This window comes from Drosophila santomea, chromosome 3R (assembly GCF_016746245.2).
Source record: "Drosophila santomea strain STO CAGO 1482 chromosome 3R, Prin_Dsan_1.1, whole genome shotgun sequence".
NCBI classification, from domain to species: domain Eukaryota; kingdom Metazoa; phylum Arthropoda; class Insecta; order Diptera; family Drosophilidae; genus Drosophila; species Drosophila santomea.
In genome coordinates, this window is record NC_053019.2 from 1,898,333 (window position 1) to 1,914,112 (window position 15,780).

General features: G+C 41.3%; 4 protein-coding genes across 4 annotated transcripts; 1 reads left to right on the plus strand and 3 right to left on the minus strand.

Annotated features, from left to right (window-relative positions):
• Window positions 1-606: 606 nt before the first annotated feature.
• LOC120453549 (stromal cell-derived factor 2) lies at window positions 607-1,675 on the minus strand. The gene is made up of 2 exons (XM_039638301.2): window positions 1,468-1,675; window positions 607-1,339 (listed from the first exon to the last, which is right to left on the minus strand). The coding sequence occupies exons 1-2, from the start codon at window positions 1,526-1,528 to the stop codon at window positions 750-752; spliced, it is 651 nt and encodes a 216-aa protein (XP_039494235.1). The 5' UTR covers window positions 1,529-1,675; the 3' UTR covers window positions 607-749.
• A 327-nt stretch (window positions 1,676-2,002) lies between these two features.
• On the plus strand, window positions 2,003-3,742 carry LOC120453583 (uncharacterized protein CG1161). The gene is made up of 5 exons (XM_039638343.1): window positions 2,003-2,163; window positions 2,257-2,468; window positions 2,826-2,934; window positions 2,993-3,118; window positions 3,414-3,742. The coding sequence occupies exons 1-5, from the start codon at window positions 2,095-2,097 to the stop codon at window positions 3,567-3,569; spliced, it is 672 nt and encodes a 223-aa protein (XP_039494277.1). The 5' UTR covers window positions 2,003-2,094; the 3' UTR covers window positions 3,570-3,742.
• Window positions 3,743-4,075: 333 nt separating this feature from the next.
• Window positions 4,076-5,287, minus strand: LOC120453316 (proteasome subunit beta type-4). Its single transcript, XM_039637973.2, has 3 exons — window positions 5,028-5,287; window positions 4,464-4,965; window positions 4,076-4,340 (listed from the first exon to the last, which is right to left on the minus strand). Exons 1-3 carry the CDS (start codon window positions 5,177-5,179, stop codon window positions 4,188-4,190), a joined length of 807 nt encoding a protein of 268 aa, XP_039493907.1. The 5' UTR covers window positions 5,180-5,287; the 3' UTR covers window positions 4,076-4,187.
• Window positions 5,288-6,245: 958 nt separating this feature from the next.
• On the minus strand, window positions 6,246-14,668 carry LOC120452306 (ceramide kinase). The gene is made up of 4 exons (XM_039636451.2): window positions 14,289-14,668; window positions 8,211-9,977; window positions 6,728-6,930; window positions 6,246-6,667 (listed from the first exon to the last, which is right to left on the minus strand). Exons 2-4 carry the CDS (start codon window positions 9,924-9,926, stop codon window positions 6,538-6,540), a joined length of 2,049 nt encoding a protein of 682 aa, XP_039492385.1. The 5' UTR covers window positions 9,927-9,977; window positions 14,289-14,668; the 3' UTR covers window positions 6,246-6,537.
• Between the last annotated feature and the right edge of the window lie 1,112 nt (window positions 14,669-15,780).

Genomic DNA, 15,780 nt, shown 5'->3' on the forward strand with positions numbered 1-15,780 from the left:
AGGACTGGGAAGCACCTTTCGTGTAATGCGAATGACGCTCTACGGCTGCATCTGCAAGGATACTTTCCGAGCTCCAAGCTATGGCTGCCAAACTTGCATGGGTTACCTTCTTTTGGATGGCAGTTCAAAGATATCGGCCTTCTACGCTCAGGCTAAATGCATTTTTCAAATTACAATCAATCTTAACCAGTTTATTTCTTAGAAGAAAAGTAACAAGAGCACTCTATGAGCTCTTAGGAGCGATAGAAACCTACACATGTCTTTCACATCAGTATTTGTTAAGATCTACATAAAATAGATACATCACCCCTTCTATTGGGCTTACCGGGATCGGAATACACCTTTAAAAAAATATAAATAATAAAAAAAAAAATTTTGAAGGCATTTGTGTGCGTTTTTAGGTTGGTTGATATCTGCAAAATCCTGCATTAAAGTTCTAGAGCAATTAAGAAAAGTTAGATTGCTAAGTAAATAGTTAGGTTGGTCTGAACTAAAACGGCTTTATATACGCCCCCCATATTGCTCCTTTGCTGCACTGCATTAAACCTGACTAGTCCATGCGGAGTGAAAGCCAGTGGTACTTAATATGAAACCTTAGAAGTACCCTGAGTTTAAATAATTTTAATTTGATGGTTTGCTGTTTGGGTCTTCAATAAGAATTCAACTTAGTTATAAATTACTATAATTATTATAATTATTACTATTAGTTCAGTAGTACGAAGCTGCAGCAGTCAAGACCCATAAGCACACTACAGCTCCGAGTGGGCGTACTCCTCGTGCGTTGAGCTTTTTTCCTTGGTCACGATGAAGAGTCCCTCCGCAGTGGTCCAGCGTGTCCCGTGCTGCGGTTTGTGGACGCCAACGATTTCCATTTGGCCGGAGATGGGTCTGCCGTAAGAGCGGCCGGACATGCCTAGGTACATGCCGGTGTCAATGTGGCGTAGTCTCACGTGGGCGCTCCGCATCCAGTTCTCGTTGGAGCAGACCACCTCCCAATGGTCGCCGGTGTCCCCGAGTCCATCCGTTCCGTAGGCGGACACCTCCTGCTCACCAGAAAGCGGTGAAGAAAAGTGGTGCGAGTGCAGGTTCTTCTTAGTGGAAAGGTGCTCCAGTCGGACGGTGGATCCGCAGGTGATGGGCTCGCCCCTTTCGCACATCTCGCCGGTTTGCGCCTTTATCACCCAGTGGCTGTTCACGTCCTCCTTCTGCTCCACGCCCGTCACCGATTGCTGCCCGGATCCGGATCCGTACTTGACGTCGTGGGAGTGCAGGCGGAAGGAGTAGTCCGAGTTAAGTAGCTTCAGGATGGAGCCACAGGTGACCACGTTGGATTCCGTGGCTGTATTCAGCAGGGACAAGATGGGGTACGAAGATGAACATTAATGATAGCCACGAAAGGCTCAGAAAGAGGGGCGGCCAATCACAGAAGACCACATAGACGCGACCTTTCTTGAAGTCGAAACTTACCGGCACCGCTGGGAATGCTGACCACCAACGAAAGTCCTGCGAGAAGTATTGCGTGATGCATCGTGTCCCGTTCTTGTTATCCTATCCTAACCCTTGGACTTAAGTCAGCCAATGTGTGCCGGTTTTGTGCAATTGCGGTTGAAATCCGTGTTGAACACGCAAACAATTGGTTCTTTGACAGTACAGGTGTGACCAGACGGCAGTAAAATCTGTTTTATGGATTCACCACATACTAATAATACTGTATACATGGCTCTGAAAGTATTTTCATAAACGCTTTAAGCTTTTAGTATCTAATAATTGTTTGGAAGAGGAAAAAATATTGGTAGTCAACAGTTCACGAATTTAAAATCTCTGTTTTGATCCTATTTTGAGAGACTGGAATCTATTTCTTGATTAATTCAAAATTAATTAATGTTTTATCGTAAAGCGAATAAATCTTTATTAAATATGTTTTTTAAAAGTTCTTTTAAAACTATATGTATCAAAATGAACTAGTTCAGAAAAAGAATGTTCGTTAGTATTTTCTATACACTAGTCAAGTGCGGTCACTCTGCGAAATTGCAAGGAAATTTTATACAATAAAAGGCAAGAAAACTGAGGAAAATTAAAATTAAAGAAAAATTAATGGCACACAAGCGCCTCTTCCTCTACGCTGTGCTACTGGCGATATGTTATTTGGTTGGCGTGACATGGGTAAGATGATTGGCCACATCCCGTGACTGCCCCACTAATCCGGTTGCATTCCCCCCTTCACCCCCTGCGCAAAAAAAAAAACAATCAACAAAGGCTGAGACTGCGGCGCAGACACTGCCAGTGATCGGCACCAACAGCAACAGTAATGTCAGCCAGATAGGCGCTTCACCTGTTCCAGTGGCTGCAGCAACACCAGCCAAGCAAGATCCAGCACCCACTGCGGGCTCTCCGCCTAAAATCATCGGCCAGCCTGAGCGCACTGCTCTTGGCCAGAGTTCTTCCAATTCAAGCAGCACAACTGAGTGGTAAGTGCTGGTGCACCAGCAAAAATCGCAATAGAATCTAGAAACTTACAACCAGGTCCATTGCAATATTTGTTATGATCACAATACAAAATGTAGTTTTAATCGTGCAATCTCTTTTATCAAAGTTGATTTTTCTACTTTGCAATACGATTAGTATTTAAAAAATTAATAATTTAAGGTGTGCTTTAATTAACGTTGCTTGCCAAAGATTACATATTTCAAAAATTTCCCTTACAATTAAAACTTTAAAAATTACCTAACATTGATAAGTAGCCATGATTCGTAACACTAAAATTTGTTCTACTATTAATATGGAGTTCATTTTTCTAAATCATCTGTTAAACATGACCATTTTAGCGTCTGTGCCGGTGCCCTGTTGCCACGCTTGGATGCCAATGGCAAGGAACTACCCATCTGTGCCGAGTGCAAGTGCTCCCATGTGGCGAGAAATACAACGCTGATAAAGGTTGGCCATTCGAATGTGCAAATCCATCCGTAATTAACTAGCACTCTCCTCTATCCAGGTCGTGGTCATTATTGTGATTTGGATCATCTCCCTTTTAGTGATATACATGCTCTTCCTGATGTGCCTGGACCCGTTGCTGAACAAGCGAGTGAAGGCAAACTACCAGGAGCACACCAACGAAGATGTACATAACAAGAATTATAGATACAAGGGCATTCAGTATAGCCTCCTAGTTACAGCCCAAGGCGAAGATGATGAAGATAACGATGTTGATGCCGATGCGGCTCAACTAGTTGGCAATAAAGAAGCACCACTCTTTTAAATAGATTTTAATTTCCACAACCCCCTTTGTTTCATTTTATGTTTTAGATTTCGTTAACTTCTTAACCAACACCGTCAATTCATTAAGACACTAACCACATAGCCAGAGCTTGGACCACCTTGACTAATTGCAAATTTCTCCACCCCTTTCTAACCAGGACGAACCAGCCCCGCCTTTGCCCTCCGTTAACAACCAGGAGCTCAGTGCCAGAGCCAATGTCCTTAATCGTGTAGGCCATCAGCAGGACAAGTGGAAACGGCAGGTGCGCGAGCAGAGACGCCACATCTACGACAGGCACACTATGCTTAACTAACAAGGGGATCAGTTTGCAGCTGGAAGAGATTGGAAGGAGCATGGGCGACTTAAGACACGTATTCCAAGCAATTATCCTTAGCAAAATTCGCCTTTGTATCAAATTGATTATCTGTATATTTAGCCAGATTTTATGTTAATTAAATTATGTAACCAGAATATGTTTGGAAAATATGTCTTTGTATTTTAATTAACAAGTTAGTGGTCCGAGGAATGAGCCAACAAATGAAATTAAATGTTCTTCAATATTTTCCGAATAAAATCGTTAAATGATAATAATAGATGTGTTTAATTTGGGCTGAGGAACCTGTAAGTTACAGAAAGAATCTGTCCTAGAACTGAAGTTTTGGACCCGTTTGCTATTCCCAATGGTAAGTCCAAGGTAGATTTGGAATTACGGCCTAAACTAGGAGGCAACTGATTATTTCTATCAGCACAGATTAACGCAGCTCCAAAACGATAGAAATAGTTTCTATCACATCAAATAATTAACATATAAAATATATATATAATTTTCAGCCGCATTTATTTTTAATTAATCATGTACATCATGTAACTTAGAGAAGTGTGTTTTTATCCAAAACCGCCGGGCTAGACATAAACTAAGTTTATTCAGAATCTAGTATCCCTTTATGGTTTCGGCAAACGTCCAGTTTTCGTTAACCTGGAAGGGCCCCTCCACGCCGCATCCGTTGAGGCTGCATACGCCCACAGTGTATTGGGAAATGTTACGAGTATCGCGGTAGTATAGCACCTCCATGCATGTGCGAATCTAAAATAGAAAGAAAATGGTTAATGAAATCCATTTATGATTACTAATTATAAATCAAACGCAGGCACATTAAACTATGTTTTGTCCTTAATGTTATGTTTATCAGAGTTCGGAATTACTTACCAGTTCAGCAGCTTCTACAACGGTAAAGTCTCTATCCTTGGGCTTCTTCTCACGAACCAGCGGAATGGCCAGATGGCGAGCAAAACCAGTGGCCACCACGTAGTCTTCGTGGGAGCGTCCACGAAGATCCACGTTGGCCAGATAGGGAGTTCCCTCGTTGTCCACGCCACCGACCACCACGTCAATGTAGAGGGGGTTCATGCGGGATCGACGGTTGTAGAGGACACGAGTCATCCAACTGGCCAAGGACTTGGGCTTCATCTCAATGTTGTCGTCGCAGCACTGGTCCTCGATCATCTTCTGGTCGATGTTGCGCTTGATGGACTGGATGTCAGCGAAGTCGCCGCTACCGCCGAGCAATATGTTCTTGTTGATCTTGAAGACGCGCTCAATGTTTTGGTAGCGGGCCAGGGATCCGTAGGACACTAGGGTGTCGGCGGCGAGCATCACGCCTCCATCGTAGCGAATGCCCAAAACAGAGGAGCCCGTGGTGATGGCGGCACTGCGGAATAAGAAAAGGGGTATAAACAAGTGGTACCACTAGAACTTATCCTCAGTCCCTACGTGCTGTGCTTGGTTCCATAGGGTCCCACTGTGGTCAGTTCCCGCGGCAGCTGCTGGACCGGCATCTGTCCGCCAGTAAAGTTGTAGAACTCGCCGGGAGCGGGTCCGTTTTGCCACAGAGGCTGCGCCAGGCTGTTGTAGTTGTTCAACATGGTAATTTATTTTAGGACTGGTTTAATGCAAAAGTTTTAAATGTTTGTCGCTGCCGGAGAATGACGGGCACAAATAAAATACAGAGTCAGCGCAGTGTGGACAGACTTCATGCAGCCGGCAATACCACTGTCCGCAAACCGTACCTAAAAATACCGGACATACGAATGCTTGATCTAATGCTAGCTTGGTCACATCCTTTTAAATTTATTTCATTTATTATACCCGTTACACCTAGAATAATAAGGCATATTAGATTCGTTAAAAAGTATGTATCAGGTGGAACGAAGCGTTTCCAACCTAGGAATTATATATATTCTTGATCAGGATCAATAGCGGAGTCGATCATACCATTTCCGACTGTCCGTCCGCATGAACGTCAATTCTTAGCAATTGACAGTAAACGTGGCAACATCAGTTAACAAACTTGCGCTGCGTATATGTCTCCGGAATCTGCTTGCGAAATCCCAACTTTCTAGCTTTTATAGTTCCTGAGATCGAGGCCTTCACACGGACAGACGGACTTGGCCAGATCGTCCGTGCTATTGATCCTAATCAAGAATATATACGCTTCCTTCTGTCTTTTACATACTTTTCAACGTACTACTCTGCGAGTATATTAATGGGCTGTCTGTAATCGGTATTTTTTAAAATTAAACGATTCATGCAGACCCCTTACAATTTTGTATTTTCTACTCTTTGAAAGTAAATATATGTACATATGTTAAGTTAACATTTAATGAAACATAAAATAGCTGTTATTTGTTTTTGGGGTGTTCCATGGTCAATGGAGTCAGAGAGAGCAATAAATGTAAACGCCACTTGGTAGTGTTCCTAGTCAATCTACGAAATCAATACCTCCATTAACTTTAGCTTAGCGACTTCTCATAGTTTTTATTGATAATATAATATAGTTACTTATCTTACTGATACTTCAAATACCAATTAATATCTTTATCAATTCATATTGGTGGAAATAACACACACAATCCGGATGCAAATAGTTTTTGGGAACCCAAAGAAAAGGGATTTATCATTACTTATTAATTAATAATAAGTAATTATGAATTTGATTACATAAAAACACATCTTTATTGCCAATATACCAGTACACAATTTGTAGATATATACATAGGTGTGTGAATAATGCTTCTGAGGGGAATGCTTAGGTTGCTGCCGCATCTTTTAGATGCCATAATACAGTCGATTATATCAGTTGCTTTATTGAGCTATGCTACAAACAATGACGGGGAGACCCGCTCTTTAATATGGTACATATACGAATAAGGATACCCTACGCAAAACTAAGAGCTACATGTCACGGCCAATGCTTGATGCTAATTCTATGGGGTTAAAGCTTCTAGTCTTTGCAGCAGCAGTAAACATTATCGCTAGAGCTAGCTGGAGTTTCCGGCATGGTGCCGCCCTTGAGGGGCTTGCTGTAGAAATTGGGACCCCGCATGAAGACCTCGATGAGCTGACAATGTGATCTGCAAATTATGGAACTGTTAGAAAGCGATTTATTGGATATAAATTTGCAAATAACTCACCTCATTGTTATGTTCAGGTCAGTAACCACCTCTCCATCACAGTTCCAGCTCGAAAACTCCGTCGAGGATGAGTTGGTGGCCATTTCTTCAGGCGGAGCTATCGGCTGGCAAGAGCCTGCCAAGCTGTAGTCTTCCTCGCTAGCAGAAAACGTTCTGAACTGGAATTCCCTTGTGCGATATACCTCTACAAAGGGCAAATTGCGCTGGAATTAAAAGATATTATTAGTATTTTTTCTTTTTCTTTTTTTTAATTTCAATTGTGTTTTTTCAATTTGTATTTATATATTTTACAGAAAAGATAAAATCAGTATTGAATGGGTACAATATTAAAATGTTCAAACTGATCAATCACTAGGATCGTTTAACAGGTTGTTGTAACAGGTTGTTTTTGATCCTGATGACTAGTAGCTCTACGTAAAATAATTTATCATTCACAGGTTACCCTCGCTGGTTGCTGTATATAAGTTTGTTGTTTAAAAAGTACCACCACAATCTTTTGTATTTATTTTGCTCAAGTGTTTTTGCTATACACGAATTAAGTGAAGTTAGTCTACGAGTATAAGATTTGGGTTCGGTTAGGGGTGATTATACGTGCTATTCGAAGAGTAAAAGGGTATCATAGATTAATTTTTCACATTTTTGTTAGTCTTGTGAATATTTCTTTATAAATTTGCAATTAAAATGCTTAAATATCTTGAGTTGTGGGATTGTTGGTGGTGTTTCCTTGCATGCAGTGAGATATGCGGCCTAGTTCTGGGGTGTAGGGCGGATAAGAATTCTTTTAAAGAAATGTTGTTTACAAAGATGGTTAAAAAGATGTGACTATCTTTAGCTTCCTTGACCACATTCTTTCAAAAGTGTTGAATATTTCTGTTGGGCCTTTAATTATACCCGTTACTCGTAGAGTATAATGAACACTAGATTCGTTTAAAAGTATGTAACAGAGAAAAGAAAGGCGTTTTCGACCATATAAAGTATACAAATTCTTGATCAGGATCAATTTTATTTTATTTATTTTATTTTATTTTTATACTTTTATTTTTTTATATATATAGTTTAGCCAATTTTTATCGGTATACGAAGATCACTTCGGCCACACCACGCCCACAAACTGCCCAAAACTGATTAATTTGTTTCCATTTTATTATTGTTTGTCCCCATTTCTAGCAATGTCCGAGAAACATGTTGAAACTTCTCGTTTCTCGTTAGCGTTTTAATTGTAATTGGAAGGTTTTTGTTTTACTAAGGACCTACACAAGGGCGAGTAAAGATAGTGATTTGGGTATGGGTAAATACGTGCTTTGGACTATGAAATCCATTCTTTTTGGCAGCTTCTTTATTTGCGTTATTGCTGGGGTTGCTTATAGTGTTGATATCATTGATTATTTTGTTGTAAAGTTGGCAGCTTACTTCAAACAATTTAAATAATTGCTTGAGTGTGAAAGTTGGAGGGTTTGCATGCCCATTTTAAAAAAGTACTCACTATATCACCGCTCCTGCCCGCTGTGTTGAGCAGGAAACGCACGTTGTTGAGCAGCGAGGTCTTTTTCACCAGAATCAGGTCCAGGCAACCATCACCCAGGTGACTGTAGCGGGAGATGCCATTGGGACTCCTGGCGCAGGCGCAGGTGATGTTCGCTCCGCAGATCATAAAGAAATTGCCGCGAACAACCTTCCACTGATCGTTGCCGAGGTTCTTCATTGATGAAATGGAGCCAGTGGGCAATCGAAGACGAGGCCTCAGCAATGCAGCTTCACTAGCGGTTAGATGAGAGTCCTCTGTTTCCTCCTGTGGGTTGCGCTCCGCCTCTCTGTATTCCTCTTGTATGAGGAATGAAGATCGTTGCTCCTGTATGCTGCTAGCGAAGCTGCAGCGCTGGCAATTCGCATAGCAGACGGAGGGCACTGACTCTCCCAGCGAGCACACGCTGTCCGGACTCTGCGGAACGTCCTCCAGCGGCGTGGTCAGAAGGAGATCGGGCTCTTCCAACATTCTCAGTTCGGCGTCATAGCCACGATTATTCAGAAAGGCCTTGACGCCACTGTACTCGTACCGGCGCGGTCCCATCCAGCGGTAGTTCTCGCTTTGGGCTGCCACATCGCCCAGGTACCCGTAGCTCAATACACTTGCACAGAATCTGAGCAGGGACTGGCCATTGCTCACACTGCACACATCTAGGCCTCGATGCTGGCCCAGAATCACATGGATGGCCGCTGTCCTCACATCCGCCGTACCGTGCATACTATAAGCTATGGTGTCGGTGCTGCCAGCGGGGATCACGCCCACTGGCAGTGCCGGTCTTGGAATGTAAGGTGGCCGCTGTTCGTCCAGTCCCAACTCCCGCATTTGCCGGAAAATCAATCCGTTGATGACCTCTGCCACGGTGCCATCGCCTCCGACACAGCAAACCGCATCGTATACTCCCAGATCATGGCTCAGAAGTATGTCTTTCACTTGGTTTGCCCTCTGAGTGGTGATGCATGTGGCGTCCACGCCAGCAAGCTGGAAAATAGGTCTTACGTGGCGCTCATAGGTCTGAGCTCCCGCCTTGCGACCTCCATAGGGGTTTATAAAAACCAAAAGGCGACGCACTCGCATCCGTGTGGGGGAGGAACTTTGCAGACGGATTTGCAGCTCCTGGTCCCACTGCCTCACTATGTACGGATCCGAGTTAAAGAGAGTGAGTCTCTTTAGCTCCCACCGATTGCAATCCGTTTGGGACTTGCTCAGCCTCATGGCATAGTTGATGGTCAGGTACTGACTGGTTGGCTTCCCTGGCACAACATCGCCACTGCATCCAGAACTGCGCTCCGAGCCTGGTGGCGAAGGCGGTTTAAGGGAACTCGCCTTGGTATCCGCGCTCCTTATGCTAACCACATCGTCTATGTGCAGCACCTTGCTTTGTGGCCCATAAGAGTATATTCCGCCAGGTTGAGAAGGCGAGTCCGGCGGTAACGGTGCCTTGGTCTCGTTTCCTTGGGGCGGCTGATTTATCTTCTGCAGACGCTCCCACACCAACTGCTGGCCATGTAGCAGTACTTTGTAGCTCTTTTTCTTTAGCTGGAAGTTGTTCAGCAGAACATCGTGGGCGGAGGCGGAGACGTGTGAGAACTTGGATGCTCTCGTGGAGCTAACAGGGGCCACAAAATCCCCGGTCGAGGTGGACGACCGCCCTGCTGGCTGCTTGGTCTGCGTCATCTTGACTGGCCCTCGTCTCTGTGTCCCGCTATGGCGTCGGCTTTGTCGGTACTAAAAGAAGAAAACAGGTTTCCTTTAAAAATACAGTGAAACATCCACAGGTCAACCTTAAGAAATTTAAAAAAAAAACTAAAAACTGTCAAAATTAAAAAAAAAATGTTAAATTTAGTTAAAGACCCTTTTCATATTTGGGCACACAGGATCAAAGATAACGTTTTATTAAATTAATGTCCGATAATTGTGTTTATTTAGTTGAAGCTAAAGTGGAGGAAGCAGTGGAGTTGGGGGTTGGTAGTTACTCCTCAAAATAAATCTGAGCTACGACGCTCCATTCTCTTTCCGTTCAATGTTCGGCCTTTGTGACTTTTGCAGTTCACGTAGAGGTGGGATTTTCAGCTCTTAATTACTTACTGAGAGGTGTCGACTATGGAAATAGGACGGAAAACGCAGAGGGGACTGAGGGACAGGCGGGGGAAGCGGAAAGACTCAATCAACTCCACGGAGTCATATTCAAAACTCTGCCACGGTCCCCCGCACCTGATGTTTTTTTCATTAGGATAGACTCGTTAATATTTCGAAGAGATTTGAATTTTTTTTGAGATAATGATGAGTAATTGATTAGGCCATTAGTAATAGTATAGTTGCAGACACAAATATGAAAATTTATCTAAACTATGTGGCCAAATATCGCAACAAACTGATTACACAAATATTCTTTTAGTCTGAACATAGCTTAAAGTATTTTAAATGCTTATGATTCATAAACCGATAAAAATAATCGCTAGGAATTTAAAATGCCAGTAATTACGATAACGCTCCATTGCAATCATAAAGTAATTTAACGAAAAATATTTTAAGGATTGTTTTCGTCAATTATAGATCTTTTATGAACCTCTATTAAATCGGGGCTTTGTGCCCAATCTTCTTGCAAAATACTGCTTAAAATACTGCTCAAAGGGTTCTTTGTTAATGGGTTTTCAATAGCAGATACATAAGTGCACATGTTCAAAAACGTATGCCTAGATTTATAGGTACCTTCATATATGTACAAGTATTGCGCGATTCGTGTTCATAGTTCGATGAGCAATCAGGAAAAATGTGCAAGTGCAAAAAATGGTTTGAAGTGTATGCCACTCAATGAGAAGGGAAAACAAAAAGTACAATGCAGTAGGTACCAGTTAAAATGAGTTAAATGAACTCTTGATTGCAGTTTTCGAGGCTTTGGGCAGAGAAAAAGCTTTCGAGAGGTATAAATAAACAAAGATCGAGATAAACGTGTCAGAAGCCAAAGTTATAAAATACTTAAAAGTTGCAGTGTGAATCATAGCCCACTTAACCAGAACCAAACAGGTTTTAATCTCAATTCAATTCTTCGTAAACTTTACGGCACCTCTTTTACTGATTGTTTTGCACTTGCCAAAGAGAATGAAAGCCAGCATGCTCCTTAGAATTCAATATTCTCATCATATAGCAATGGACAAATCCTCTTCCACCAGTGTTCTTTAACAAAGAACGTCTATATTTCTCAACCGCGGAGAACAGTCCCACACCTTCAAACATGACATATGTATGCAAATTAGTCTTTAGTTAGCTGACTAGCAAGGCAGACTGTGTTGTTGCTAATTGTTGTCGCACACAAAAAGCAGAACTCGCGCCAACAAAGCCCGTCTCACGCGGCGAAGGAGCAACGAATTGTGTCAAGGTCAACGACGATCGAAGGCACCCAAAATCGGTTGTAGAATTGGAGTCAAAAATGCTGACCGGGGAAGCTGTGGCCGATTCCGAGGCACTTGGAAAACGGGTTCTGCCCGGTATAGTTGCGTGCAGCTGGCGTGCGACCTTCGCCTTGAATCACTCAAGTGATCTTGGCCAGACTGCAATAACCGGCTGTTTGTTAAAATCTGGCATTAAAACCACCTCGTACCTTGCACCCGAGCTGCCGGCTGGTCAACGTCGCACTTCCTACCTTTACATCTTGACATTGGCGAAGGAGAACCGCTTTTGAGTTTCCTAATGGCTGGAACATTTTTTACTTAATTAAATTTGAGTATGTTGTTGAAACCTTTAAAACTTGATTTTTATATAGTACTACATTTTTATTTATATAACTAAAACATAAAGATGTCTCATGAATTTGGCTTATTTTCAACCAAAAGGTATTTCCTCATACCATTTATAGAACTCGCTTAGCGGCATACTTTTCCCTGTTCGATGTCAAAATTGAATCAACTTTTAGTTTTACACACTCGATGGAATTTATAAATATAAATTAAAATAATCATCAAAATACCAACATATGTACATATGTACATATATGAATTAAACAAATATTCATCTCCCACTTCTGAGAGCAAATCATTTATAAAACAAACGAAATTTACACAAATTCCACTCACCCGAAAACAGAAAAGCAGACAGAAAACATGAGGCATTAATTTATAAATTTAATAAAATTATAGTACTAAACTGAAGACGATAAAAATTTCGCTATAACGAATCGGAACCAAGGAATTGACGCGTTTTTCCTGGGTCTGGCAACCCTGGCAACGGTCTTGCTGTGCACAACACTGTAAGTTGTAAGACATTGAACTCGAGTGTGGGTTATAAATGTTAACAGTATAACAATTATAGAACAGACCCTTTTGTTTTACTGATTCATTATGATTACCGTCAACTACTTGCATGCCGCTAATGGCCTAACACGAAAGTTTGCTGTTAGTTATAAGTATCATCCTAAATTGTGCTAAGTGGAAACGATTTGTATTTTGTACTTATTTCCTGAAACCCATTAGTTTTTCGCCCTATTATCTACACTGGCTTATCAGAAACTCAAACAATAACAATTGAGTGCTTTAGTACCCTATGTATAGACTGGGCTATCTTGCAAAATAGTACCGGCATCATGACACGTTGAGTTAAATTGGACAGCACTACAGGTACGAACACTTTTTAGTATATGCTATACAAGTATAGGATCGATAAGATTGATGACATCACGTCTTGGTTAACTTGAAACGTGGGAGATATAAAGCTGTATTTTATATCAGAGCTTTGAAGTCCTAATCAATATTTTCATTTATCTATAGACCGATTTAAATGCCTGTACAATAGGACCTTTGCCATAAACAAAACTAAAAGAGCGGTGTCTAAATTCATATAACTTTGAGCTCGTTGACGCACTATAATATTTGAGCGAATGACAGCAGAAATATGTTAACAAAGCGAAAAAGTATAATACATGTACATAAGTGGGTCCAACTCGGGTAATCCATGTGGAGAAATAAAAAACAGCTACATAGCAGAAATGTGAACTACATTCAGCGTGTAAATTGATAACCAGACAGAAAGTTCGGATGGAATGGAAGGGGACTATTGTCGGAATAGATACCAGTATGAAATACGAACAAACAAATACGTCAACCGTAAATTCAAGAAGTACTGTTGTTACTAAGCTTCTAGCATCGCCAGTCCCACTCCTTGAACCTATTTTCACCCTTTTGGGCGTTACCCAATCTTGACCCGCTTTGTCGGCTATATCAACCCACGCCTGACCTTTTCACCGAAAAACAGCAAAAGCAGGTCTTCAATATATTATAAATAACGTGTGGTGAGTTACCTTTGACACGTAAAGGGTCACTATTCAAAATAAGACGTAAACAAAGAGGCTTTCTGCCAATATGCATGCATATTATAATTTCCAGCAAGAAAATTCTTTCGAGTGCAATAGATTTGCAAAAGAAAAAAAATGCTAGAGTAGGTACTCTAATGAGGAAAATGTTATATTTTTGTTTAAGTATATCAAAATGAACTATTATTGTATGAGTAAAAATTAAATACAGGTAAATACTTCATAAACTAACGTACAGTTAGCTTAAAATATACATATGCATAAAATCTTGTGCTCACAAGTGTGGACCTAGTAAACTTTTTTGCCCTGAGCTCCATGAAATCCAATTTAACCCATGAAAATTTAAATGAATATTCCTAGGGAATGAGTATGGCACCTATTGCGTGGGTGGCAACACCCCCCAAAAAACCACCAAAACAATAACAATGCACCTATACACCGAAAAGTCCGGTTCTCTTGCTCTACCCGCAGTGCGTCAGACGAAAATCACTGTCACAAGGGACATACTTTGAGTGCCGTTATCAGAACGCAATACAGCTGTGGAACAGCAACAACTCAGCTGTTGACAAGAATATGAGTGTATGCAAGCGTGTGTGCGTGAGTGTGGGGGTATAAGCGTCTGGCTTGAGATTCTGCGTTTAATTCCAACTTAGGTACTCGTGCACTGAAGCCCTATTTTCGTTCTTCCAATTGCCGTTCCGGTCTGAACTGTTCGTTCTGGTTGGAATACTTACCAGGTAGACAGGTAGATCCGTTTATCCATACAATTGCAGCACCTTTTTCGGATCAGTTGCACTGTTTTTCCTCCTTTTTATGGGGAAATCAAGAAAACTCGATACGGATGTGCATTGCAGTATCACACACTTGCACTTTTTCGATTGCACAGAAACACATACACACAATTGGAAAATCGGCGACCTGTAATGGAAGCTAATGGCGTTTCGGAAGAGAATTTCCCGCTCTTCAGCCAAAGTTTCAACCCCCTTTCCGCTGGAGCACAAATAATTTACAAGAGCTCCAGAAATGCACTTTCGCGGACGTTACAAAAAACACAAGCGTACTAATCGAAGCGAATTGTACGTCCGCTCGCCAGTGTGACCGCACTGATAACTGTTGGAAATACTGTTAGCACACATTTGTGTGTCCGGTATTCTCAAATCCACTAAACTAGGGCTGCAATAAAAATCATGGCAACTTAACTCACTGTACGCGATACTTTTTTTAAAAGTTTGGATAAATATTTACTATTGTTGACTTTAAAAAATAACTAGGAATGAGAATTTTTGTAATTTTAGATTTTCGCTTTGGCTGAAGAGCGGGAAATTCTCTTCCGAAACGCCATTAGCTTCCATTACAGGTCGCCGATTTTCCAATTGTGTGTATGTGTTTCTGTGCAATCGAAAAAGTGCAATTGTGTGATACTGCAATGCACATCCGTAATGAGTTTTCTTGAATTCCCCATAAAAGAATGTAGAGATGCAATTACATAATTTTAAGCAACCGTTAAATTCAAAAATTAATTGCTGACAGATTTGTTCGTCTCCAGCAGTTTACTATGTATGTCCAAATGCTCGGTCACACATTGTAGCTCCATGTTCATAAGTTACGCCGTGCGTGATTCTCCCCAGGATGAAGTTAGTCTTCCTAGCATCAACAACATCCCTGTACCCCCTGCAGAGATATTCACCGGTGCCCAGATCCTGCCGCTTTTTGATTAAGTCCACTCTTCAATGTTATCAATTTCGCAGTGAAAGTTAGGAACGACCTTAGTCTATTAAAAAAAAAATAATAATCGTTACACATACATTGTACATTAATTCCCGAGGACTTTCTCTGCATTTATTTTTTATACTCCTCAAGGAATATAAAATTTCTCAAGAAAAAAAATCCTTGCTTTTTTCGATATTTCCCAGGACTACCCCTCTTCCAGAGGACTTCTTCGACAACTTCGAATTCTTCTCCACGAACATTCCTTGCCTTTTTGAATGGAAAGTACCCTAGGAATTCTGGAAGATTTCTGTGGATTCCTTAAGGATTTCTTGGGAAATCCATAGGGATTGGTACTGAAGGGAGAAATTACAGTTTTTGAGATAAATTTTAAGATACATAAATTATATGCAATCTATTAAATTTGTAATTTTAAAAGCTCGTTTGGACAATATTATCCATTACTTTTGTAATTGTTTATTATAGATTCACTACATCTTACCGTCCCAAACGCCTGTA